Consider the following 12,324-nt stretch of genomic DNA (forward strand, 5'->3'; position numbering starts at 1 on the left):
ACATCTCTGAACTCTTACCAGATCTATGACCATAGTATCCTCAAACTCCTCGTTCATGTCCTCTAGTTGACCGCGCGATGACATCATCACGTCCTCAAAGATGGGCTCAGCATCATCCTCCATTAGGCCTCGCCTGAAAGACATCAGGTTTAATTAATATTCTGATAGATTCAATCTCTCGGCTTTAGTTTTGTGATAAGGCATTATTTGTTTATTAAGAGTTAGGTTAATAAGTTTTATAAGGTTAGTAAGGTTAATAAATTATGTAAATTGATTTTTTAAAAGTATATATTAGTCATTCATTCTTTCATTTTCTTTTCTGCTTAATCCCTCAATTAATCTGCATGAATTACCTGACTATTCCTAAAGATGTTAGGTGACCAGACAGTTTCTTTAATGAACATAAATCAAACCAAAATATATTGTTTATATTTACTGGGAAATAGATAGGAATATTCAACAGGGTTTCTGCAGGTTTATTCAAATCAAATGTAAAACTTTTTAACACCATTATAATTAATAATATAATAATAAATATATAATAATAATTTTAGACGTATACAGGGCTTCGCATTAATGATCATTTATAACGGCCTGGTCGGTTGCCACCAAAAATAAATAAATAAATAATTAAATCCCCCCAAAAATCTAATGTAATTATTTCTTAGCGACATATTTTAATGTGTCAAAACAAGAAAACTGTAGTGGTTTACACTTTTTTTCAACATAATATTTCTTTTATATGACAAGTTTAACACTGTTAAAATTTATCTATTATGGAGACAATGACAAATAATCAAAAATGTACATTTGTTGACTTTTGGTCCAAATTGATTGAGAACAATGTATCATGTAAAGTTATATGTGGCTCTGTTATCATCATGAGGAATCGTGTAATTGTTTCTATTTTTCTTTCTACGATAAGAGAATTTAATTTAGAGAAATTGCTGTAAAAAAAAAAAAATAATAATAATCAAACAGCTATTGTAAATTGGATCCTGCTGATCATGCAATAAAAAAAAATCTAAAAAAAGGTTTTATTGCGATGGATTATTAGTGATTGGATGGATGTCGGCCCGATTAGGTAGCTTTACTTGGACAGAGGACAATTAAGACCTGTTAAAAATTATTTAAGACCTACAAGACAATATTTCAGTGAATTTAAGACTTTTTAAGACCTAAAATTTAGTTTTTGAAATTTAAGACATAAGACCCAGCGGGGGGACCCTGATTCCAAGTCATCTCATTTATACTGTGCTCTGTCTTTTAAATACAGCTGAAGTCAAAAATTATTAGGCCTCCTATGATTTTTTTCTTTTTTTCCAAATGATGTTTAACAAAGCAAGGCATTTTTCACAGTATTTTTTCTTCTGAAGAAAGTATTTTGTTTTATTTTGGCTTGAATAAAAGCAGTTTTCAATATTATTACCCCCGTAAAGCAATTTTTTTTGATTGTCTACAGAACAAACCATCATTATACATGTATACATATATAAACAAATACACATAAGCATACATTAACAATATAATATTTAGACTTATTTTCCAAAATATTTAGTTTTGCAGTTAAACAGTTTTAGAAACTGCACGCGACTGCTATAAAGCCCTCTCGTGTCTCACTGCTTCAGCAAAAGGCTTAAAGCTTTGAGAAGTGTCATCTGCTTTGGTGTGATTATGATTACGTACACCTGCTGTCTCACTCCAGCGCTGCGTGATTTCATGTAGTTCATCCCGCTTCTTTCTTTTCGGTTCACTTCCTCCATCTTCTGCTGATCCAACCATGACATCTGCATCTGTGGGCTGAAATCAGGGAACAAAGTGATGCAACAACAGCCTCACAATTGCTTCAGCCGCAGCTCAAACTGCAAAACAAATCAGTCTGATCTACGTTCATCAAAATGTTCCTCCACAATGCAGGTTTCCCACACTTTCATGGGCACCAAATTTAAGGACTTTCATGGACTAATAAATTTTAAATCGAGCAACTTAAAAAGCATATACAGGACCATGAAAGTCCTTCCTGTACCCAACATTTCACTTACATTGTATATTTGCATTAAAATGTCAGTAATGATGTTTGAATGTGTTATTTTAAAAAATGCTGACCGCTTTAAACAGTCGTGTTCAAATAACTTTAATAAAATTTGTTGGATATAATACTGGCAATATTCAAGTGCGGTTTCTGAAATAATGATAAAATGCATGATTTGTCATAGTTCTTGTATAAGATTTCTTTATAAGATTGAACATTTTTAAAGGAAGAATTTCGCAGTTTTTTCGTAGTCGTACAATTGTTGAAATAACACGATCAATTCTGAATTAAAGCAGAATTTAGAATTCAAAACTTTCCAGGGGTTCGTACTTTGTACCTTGCCTAAATGATCTAAGAAGATTTGGCAGATCCTGGATCTCTTAATGTTGATAACTGGTGTCTGGCTAATTTGGTTATTAAAACAATTTCGTAAATCAGATTAAAATATCTGGATGAACTGATCTGAGCTTGCTGCCTCGTTTTGTTGTCTACAGTCCACGAAATCATAATTAGCAATGCAACGATTGGCTTATGGAACAGCAGCGTAGTGACATCATCTGATTAATATTCAATTCACGAGTTCACACTTAGATATGCTTGGCTTTAATAGCAAGTTTGGCATGCTGTCCTGGAAACCCTGAGCTTGGAGATAATTGCCTGGTCAATAAGCATGTATATATGGGGGTTACTGATTACGATTGTTACTGATTTGATTGTTACTGATTACAGATGAGAAACCAGCCATGCTCAATCATATCACGTGCTCCTCTCGAAAGTTTGTGACTTCACTTATCTATGTGGGCAAAATTACAACTATTAAAAATGCATAGTAAACTTTTAAATTTGATGCGTAATAACTTTCCACCTTTGTTGTGAGCTACAGGCTTTACATTTTCAAGAGTATTTAGCAATTTATTTAGTTTTACATTTAGGGCGGATTTTCTTTATTTTAGTAGGCCTATTTAAGTTTCTTAATCTACGCAAGGATAAACTGGCTGTTTAAGTTAATTTTGCATAAAAAAAGCATTTTGATATCAGTAAAGGTGTCTGAAACATCTGCAAAGCAACAAATAACCATCATATTAGCTGTATAACATGTGCATGACTGCATAAATTATTATTCCTTTGAAAAAAAAAGTGAAATATTGTGCATGTCTGTTATCATACACAAATTGTACTAAAGCTGGTTGGTACCTTAAAATAGTACACAATTGTGTCTAAAACGTCCATAAGGAGAACCACCCCGTGACAGTCCTTGTAGGCTACTATTATTTCAGAGAGCAGATCGCATAACAGTATATTCACATTAACTATTACTATTTTCCCAAATGAAAATACCTACTACTGTAAGAAAAGGTCAGCATTCAGTACATACTTTCAGTATTACCTTTGCTTGAAATGACCCGATCTAATCCTGTTTATATGAAATGAGCCTGCTCCCAAGCATTTTTGCTCTACCAGAACTGTTGCTATTACAACAACTCTCGGAAAAGTTAAGAACAAAATGATCCCGAATCAAAATAGTGTCAAATCGTTAATAATCAAATCCATCCAACAGTAATCCTTGTGCAAAGAATGAATCCCTGCCCTTGAATTCATTCATATCTTGGAAATTTAAGTACCTTCAAGAAGCGTGGGAACCCTGACAATGTAAAACGGCTCTGAGCATGAGTCTGTTTTTCGTAGACTTTAAACTCGTACTTGTGCATGTAGTCTGGTTCTGATCCCGGTTCTGAAGAGTCCTGGTCGGGGATGTGATCTGCGGCCTGTCTGGGGTTTTCTCTCAGGACGGTAGACGTGAGCTGAGGGGTGTGGAGGCCTCCTGGTGTCTGCAGTGTGTCATTACGCATTACCCACGATCCCTCAACACTCTCCTCTATCAAAAACACACACAAAAAACAAAGTCAGACCCATTGTTGTGAGATGCCAGAGTCATAAAGTGAGGGAAAAGATTATGATGTATTTTTACTTAATGCCATGTCAGAAACAAAGACTATTTTCACAGCTTTTCATTAAAAAATATACAATTAAAAACAACAAACAAATTAATATATAAATTAGATACAATTTTTTAAAGTTAATATACATGATTCATGTTTTTTCTAGTCACACTTTGCAGTGAAGAACAATTGACCAATAGGGTCTGTGATCATTGTTTTGGGTGGAAAAAATATGATAACTGGTGTCCAATTTCTTTTTCTTCTTTTTTGCTATTTATTTTGAGTTCCTGCAAGTTCTCACAGCTGACATCAAACCATAAAAAGGCTTTTGTATTTAAATATTTCAATTTAAATTGAACTGATTTCAGATCATTATATGTGAAACACAAGCCTGAATATATTAGGTACACATGCTATAGCTTTATAACAACTAAATGGCACTTATGTCTCATTTATTTTACACCACTGCCAACCTGATTTCACCAAGTAGGACATGTTCCTGAATTAACATCTATGTTGATCCTGGAACAACATTCCAATCAGCCAATCAGAATTAAGTGATATGATCACTGTTTATGTCAAGTTTATGCTTGCGGTTAGATTTATGCACATCTACATGATTGTTATCCAACTATTATTCTTCTCTGATTTTGGGAATATTTTACAGTTATGGCTGGGTTTAGGGGCAGGAAATAGGTATGGATTACATTTTTGAACAAAAATGATGTTCCAGGATCAACATAGATGTTAATCCAGGATCGCATACACCCCCACAGTCTGTTTATCTGTTCAAGCGAGTTCAGGTTTGTTTATATGCAGATTGATCTCTGTGGTATTGTAGCAGACATGTATTAAATGTAATAAAGGAGTAAGGTAATATAATTACTGTATTAATTGTTAAAAAGCAATACCATGTACAAGTATTCTTAATATATTCAGGTTCGTGTTTTACGTACAATTTTCACAAATCAATTAAATTTAAATATTTAAATACATAAATATTTAATTAAATATTTCTGTTTTTATGATTTGAAGTCACCTGTAAGAACACGCAGGATCAAAATAATACATTTCTCCATTAAGATATGTTGTTAAGGAAAAAAGATGCTAATAGGTAATCAGTACAAGTTTTATATTATTAATCAGAAATATTGTACCTCAGATTTGTGAAATATTTATTTGGTTGATGTGTTTGTCATGTTCTGACAATAAAAGTCTACTTTAACTTTTAATTCTGCATTTTCTCTATCACTATCACTGTCAGATTTGACATTTACAATGATAAATGTTGATATTAATGGATATAAAAAATTATTGAAATTTTTTTTATTGGCATATTAGGGTTATAGGGCAGCATGGTGGCTCAGTGGTTAGCACAGTCACCTCACAAAGACATGCGCTTTAGGTGAATTGGATGAACTAAATCGGCCATAGTGTATGAGTGTGTCAATGTGAGAATATATTGGTGTTTCCCAGTACTGGGTTGCAGCTGGAGGGGCATCAGCTGCCTAAAAATATGCCGGAATAGTTGGCAGTCTAAGCCGAAAGAAAATTAATGAATGAATGAATCAATGAATATTATGGTTATTACCTATTAACTCTTTGGTTTCTCTTTCGCCCTTTAAACTTGACAGAAATAAGACATTTACTTTGATAAGTTAAATTAACGAATATGAAAAATAATTATAATACTGATATGAATAATAATTGTAATACTTTTCTTGGCATGTTAGAGTAATGTTTTGAAATGTTGAAGGCTGTGTTGTACCGTCTGGTCTTCTTTTGTGCTGTGGCGGTCGGCCTCTTTTACTGCGGACTGTGCTGGCTTTGCTGGTGGAGGAGGCTCCGGTAGTGACAGACAGACGATCATCATCTCCTCCTGTCAATAGAGAGTTCCTGTATGCGATCAGAGGCAGCCACACGTCTTCTCTTCTTTCCATCATATACTCCGTCATGAACTTCTCCAGGTAAGAGTGACTGTGGGAGGAACACATTAAACAGTGAACCAAATCAGCTGCATTAGTATGTCATTATTCCATGTTGATCAAATTCTATGATGTTCATTTATGGAAAATAGCAATAAATAATGACTTGCTATGTACTATATATGAGAATAAAAGTTGTAACAATCAGGACAAAAAGAAGTTTGTTTGAAGAATGAGAGAAGAATTGAAAAATACTTTTATTTGATAAAGTTAATAACTACTTTATTTTATGAGCAAATTATTTGAGTTTGTGTGGGTTTGCATCTATGTGTGTTTGTCCTCAGCATAAATGAGTAAAATTATGATCACCAGCATTGTTGCCCTTACAGGCTGTTAGTGAATACTTTCTATTATTCACTTAACTACACATTTGCCACTGAACTGAACTACAAATCCCATTATTTCCTGCACTTACACACCTGGCCCAGATTCCCTGTGATTGCAAACGTGCAGCTGAAGCTTGTGAAGACAATTTCCAGTACTTAAATACCACACGCACGCACGCACACACAGTCTTGTTTTCTATTAGCATTACAAAGCGTTTTCCTTGTCTTGCCTGGCTTTGTTTATTCTTCCTGTTGTTTTGCCACCTGTCCTGACCATTCACCTGCTTTTGACTCACTCTTGGATTTCCTCTGTGATCCTGTTTGCCCCTGTTTTGAATGTTGCCTGCCTGACTAATCTCTTAAATAAGAGAAATAATAATCCTCACCTCTGTTGTCCCTGACCCGTTGTTACAAGTACACCCCTCACAGATCTCTCTTTTAAATTTATATTTTCTATATGATGCTTTACAATAATATATTTGTGTATATACGTTAGATTAGTGAGTACCAAAAGCCAAAACTAATCTATCAACAACAACCAAATTAAGATCACAGTCCAAATATTTTGTACACACAAATTAATATGCTGGGGGAAAATATTAAATAAAAAATAAAAAACAGAGATATACAAATATATTAAATTCAATTGAAATTTTGTACTTTTTATTTTTATTTTCCAATAAGTCCTTTGAATTTAAAATGTATCTTTCCATTCCTAAAGATGTTAGGTGACCAAACTCTTATTTTAATGGATATAACTACTTAATAAAACGGTTTTGTTTAAATGCATAAATTCTTTTTAAGCTGCCATATTATAATGTGTCTCACTTATGAGGCATGTTTGACTTCCATTATTTTGGGGTAAAAAATGAAAATGGATACACAATGAAACAAAGTGTGAAATTAATTAGAAAAAAATATACTCAACCTCATTTCTATTCACATAAATATAAAGTAAAAATGTGTTAGGTTGTGCCTTTACATCAAATCAGTATGACAAAGATCAATGGGAACTGAAATTGTTTAGTTAACAACATTAATTTGTGTGGATCAACTTATCAATTAAGTTGAATTTTTTTTTTTCACAATATGCTCTCATTCAACTATGGTAGAGTGTTGTGTGCTTACACAGTCTTCTTGTCCTGTCTGAGGAGTTTGGAGGAGAACTCGCAGAGAACCTCCAGGAAAGCCAGGTTTGGTGGTGGGTACTCTGGTCCTTTTGGATTCGGGACCTTGAAGGCGAATTCAATCCCATCCCTGTTGTTGTTAAGATACATTAGTTCAGGTTTATTTTACATTGAACAAAGCAAAATACAAGTGAACATAATTTAAAAACTTTACTTTATTTGGGTAAGCTGTCAATGGATTTATTGAAAAGGAAAAACAAATATATGTGTAGAGTCATCCTTGCTTCAAGTAAATAAGCTATTACTAGGTGCAAGTATAAACCTCATTCACCACAAATGCAAGATTAAATTAACATTTTGAAAAATATATTCATTATAAAGACAATGACATACTGTGTGCATAACCAAAAAGATACAATTGTTGACTTTTGGTCTAAATGGATAGAGTACATAACACCCATTTAACCTAATGTCATGTTTGGATAAGAACTTTTAAAGGGCACCCATTTTACCGCCTTTTCAAGATTTAGGATAAATCTTTTGTCTCCAGAATATGTCTGTAAAGTTACAACTCAAAACACCCATCAGATTATTTATTATAGCTTTCTGAATTTGGGAAATTTGAGCTGTTAGTACATTGTAACAGTTTTTGTTGCCAGTGCCTTTAATTCAAATGAGCTAGTTTTCCCCGCCCACAATTCCCTGGCGCATGTCAGAGCCATAGAGATCTCTCTGTATTGCTCTGTTGTTTATCTACATGAAGGCTACACCAATCACAGTTGTTTATATTGAAACACCCGTTTACATTTTTCAAAACAATGAACCACAGAGTAATGAGATCAGAATGATATCAGTCTGTAAACATTTTTTATATTTTAAATGAGGAAAATAAACATGCGTTATGGATTTGACCACAAAAGTTAGCGAGATTGCAGTCGACAACATACTTTGTAGAATTTCTATGAATTAAACTGCACAACCTAAATCAATCAACAATGCTAATCAAAAGAATAAGAGTTGGCTCACTATAGAACAAAAAATATAAAAAAAATTTATAGGAGGAAAAAGCTTGGTTACGGATGTGACGTCTCTCTGTCACAGATGTGATGTCTCTCTGTTACAGATGTAACTCCGTAATGGATGTGACATCTCTCCGTTATGGTTGTAACATCTCTCCAGTATGGATATGACGCGCCTCTCCGTTATGGATATGACGCGCCTCTCCGTTATGGATGTGACATACCTCTCCGTTATGGATGTGACATACCTCTTCGTTATGGATATGATGTGCCTCTCCCAGAGATGTATAAAGTACTAGAGACCCATACTTAAGTAAAAGTACAAGTGCTCTATCAAAAAGTGACTTGAGTAGAAGTAGAAGTGCTCTTTAAGCACCATACTTAAGTGGAAGTACAAAAGTATTCAACATTTTTTGTACTTAAGTATTGCAAGTAGTTTATTTAAAAATTTACTACTCAAGTACTGAAAGTAAAAGTACAAGTATTGTGTAATGTCGTTATTAAAGAAGGCAGTCAAAAGACATCATATTGTTTTGTTTATTTTAAATATCTTTGGGGCACTTGATTAAGCAGAATGAAAAGAAACATGGCTAACGATACTGTTTTTCTCTGTAAATAATTTCTATGGTACAAGAATTCACATCGTCAGGCTCTTTTACCAGAAAATCACTTCACTGATGAGATAATTCAGCATGTTCATTCATACTCTCTCTCTCTCTCTTTTACACACACACACACACCTAAATGTACACTCTTACACATTCATACACTCTCACACACAGTTCTCACTCTATCTCTCTCTCTCTCTCACACACACACACACACACACACACACTTTTGTGAATTGTGGGGACATTACATAGGTTACAATTGTTTTTATACTCTACAAACTTTTGAATGCTCTAACCCCAAATCCAATCTCTAAACCCAACCCTTACAGGAAATTATGTGTAGTTTTACTTTCTGAAAATAAAAAAATATTTAGTGTGATTGAATTTTATACATAATGTCCACATAATTCACCATCTCCTCCTAACATCTGTGTAATACCGATGTTGTTATACATATACATGGGCGCACACACACACAAACACGAAATTACACTCTTTTACACTCTCATACACACACACTCTCTCTCTCTCTCTCTCTCTCTTACACACACACAGACGCACACACAGGTACAATCACACTGTTTCTCTCTTACATGCATTATTCACTCACACTTTGGTAGTTTTGAAGTTTGATTGGTTAATACCACAATAAACAGGAGTTATGTCTTCTGGAAGCAGTCGTGAAACTAAACTAAACAAGCAAACTAAATCCTGTTGCACTAATTCACTTGATTTTGATTTTATTGTAAAAAAAAAAAGAAAAAAGAAAAACAGGAAAGTGTCTATAGTACTGTGTTAAAAGAAACTCTAAAATACTTTATGGCTTATGGCTATGGTTTAGTATTATTTTTTTTTAAATTTTGATTATGTTTTTAATTAAATTGGTCTTGCACTTATTGCTTTTATATTGCATAAATATATTGCTTTTGTCTTGGTGTGACAGTTATAGGGTTATTTTTAATACAATTTTGTTCTTTAATACAGCAGTCACATATATGAACTGTACTCTTAATTTGACCTGCTTAAAGAAAGCACTCTTTCTGAATGTATCAAACAAAACTCATGCACAGAAGACAGCATGAGCATTTACAGCTAATAAACTCATGTCAATATTATACCGCCTGCTTTTTGAGCGCTGACAGGCGAGGTCTTATGATGATTGGTTATTATCTTCATCTGCTCAACAGAAAGGGCTTTAGAAAAGAAGCGCTGTTCACCCATGGCGGGAAGAATAGCCGGTTATCACAGGTAATAGACACAGTGGAGAAAACTTGAACATCAGGCACGCTCGTGTCTGGATGGATCGACAGCTTTAACAGCCAAGAAAAGAGGGAAAGTTACCTTACAAACAGGCCAGCGGGTCAAATGTCCAAAGTGAGAAAGAGAGAGGCAGAGGTGAAGTTTTACAACATTTCTCCCTATAGTAAATTAGCGGCTCGTGTGCCGCCTTCACTCGCGCCTCCGTCCTCCGCAATAGTATTGCGACATCGCGCATAGGAGATAAATGACGTCATCACGTAATCACCGGTTATGACCTATTACTGAACTGATATCGATCATTTTGACACCCCTAGTAACGAGTAACGATGCATCACATAAAAAATCTATCGGAGTAAAAGTATTAAACTCATGGAAAATATGTACTTAAGTAAAAGTGGAAGTAGGAGAAAAAAATAACACTCCAGTAAAGTACAGATACTGCCTTTTAGTACTTAAGTACAGTAGTGAAGTAGTTCTACTTCGTTACTATACATCTCTGGCCTCTCCGTTATGGATGTGACATACCTCTCTGTTATGGATGTGACGCGCCTCTCCGTAATGGATGTGACGCGCCTCTCCGTTATGGATGTGACGCGCCTCTCCGTTATGGATGTGACGCGCCTCTCCGTTATGGATGTGACTCGCCTCTCCGTTATGGATATGACGCGCCTCTCCGTTATGGATGTGACATACCTCTCTGTTATGGATATGACGCGCCTCTCCGTTATGGATGTGACGCGCCTCTCCGTTATGGATATGACGCGCCTCTCCGATATGGATGTGACATACCTCTCTGTTATGGATATGACGCGCCTCTCCGTTATGGATATGACGCGCCTCTCCGTTATGGATATGACGCGCCTCTCCGTTATGGATGTGCCATGTAAAATTGCCACTTGTGTGACTTTGGCAATGTTTTCAAACTATTATATTCAACTTATCAGGAAAATTTTTGATGTCTACATTGTAAACCGCAAATTTTGATCGCTATTTTGGTGAAAAACTATATTTTTCAAGGCGAGATCGACATTTGCACTGTTCTGTTCTGAACTGAATCATACTGCTCAGTGAAAACTTCCAAGAGTTTCTAACTCAAGAGTTTGTGGGGTTTCTTACTTGTGCAGTGTGGCGACGGCCTCTCTGGTTTTAATCTGATCCAACCCAAATGTCAGAGCGAAGCGACGAGCCAGTTCCTTAATGCCGCTGACGTGTGAGGACGTTCGGTCCAGATTGGGTCCTTGGTCCTGGATCAGCTCATTAAAGAGCTGCAGATGGGGAAAATTTAATTCAATAATAAGGTATTAAAGTTTAGGAGATTCAGAATTCATTTTAAAAAACCCAATCGTATCATACCTGCTGCAAGCTAAGGATGAGTGTCTTTGCGCACTGGATCTTGTCCATCTGTCTGGTCTTGCTCAAGGTTTCTTTGATGATGTCTCCGTAGTCGTTGTAATACTGAAAATGAACACCAGTTGTTTGAATCGTTTTCAAACACAGATTGATGTGATTTGAAATGTTTTTCATACCTTCATGTATTGTTTAAAGATGTCAGCAGCAGCGGGCATGTCCACAATGTCGTAGATAATGAGTTTGCAGAAAGCAGCCAACAGATTTCTTCTCTTATGAAGAGCCTCGATCTTATTGGCTTCATCCTCTTCATCACCCTCTAAATAAAACCACACAGCATGAAGTAAAACATTTAAACTATTAAACTTAATAAATGCTTTTAAATGTTCACCAAGGAAGATTTTATTAGAAAAAAAAGTACTATTATAATTTAAAAGGCTCTTTTTAATTTGAATGCCTTTTAGCATGTAAATTCTACTGAGATGCATGTTTTATATTATTACTTTAAATATTTTTCAACATAAAAAAAATGCAATGCAATCTTGTGGAAACCATTTTAAATCCATTGTTCAGTATTCTTTAGTCAAACAGCATTTATAAAACAACATAAAAAATACAAATCTTGTAGAATTATAAATGTTATATAAATTATTTAGACATTATTTAGACTTAAAGGT

The 12,324-nt window shown here is 34.7% G+C and overlaps 1 protein-coding gene across 1 annotated transcript in view; it reads right to left on the minus strand.

Annotated features, from left to right (window-relative positions):
- stag1b (STAG1 cohesin complex component b) overlaps nt 1-12,324 on the minus strand; it is a 47,661-nt gene that overhangs the window by 3,613 nt on the left and 31,724 nt on the right. The window contains exons 25-32 of the mRNA XM_087309643.1: nt 11,827-11,966; nt 11,654-11,755; nt 11,417-11,565; nt 7,412-7,540; nt 5,741-5,949; nt 3,734-3,908; nt 1,687-1,800; nt 19-133 (exon numbers count right to left, since the gene is read on the minus strand). Of these exons, the coding sequence (XP_087165769.1) occupies nt 19-133; nt 1,687-1,800; nt 3,734-3,908; nt 5,741-5,949; nt 7,412-7,540; nt 11,417-11,565; nt 11,654-11,755; nt 11,827-11,966 (1,133 nt within the window). The remainder of the gene's footprint in view (nt 1-18; nt 134-1,686; nt 1,801-3,733; nt 3,909-5,740; nt 5,950-7,411; nt 7,541-11,416; nt 11,566-11,653; nt 11,756-11,826; nt 11,967-12,324) is intronic.

Source organism: Danio rerio, chromosome 24 (genome assembly GCF_052040795.2).
Source record: "Danio rerio strain M-AB ecotype USA chromosome 24, GRCz13ab, whole genome shotgun sequence".
In the NCBI taxonomy this organism is placed as follows: domain Eukaryota; kingdom Metazoa; phylum Chordata; class Actinopteri; order Cypriniformes; family Danionidae; genus Danio; species Danio rerio.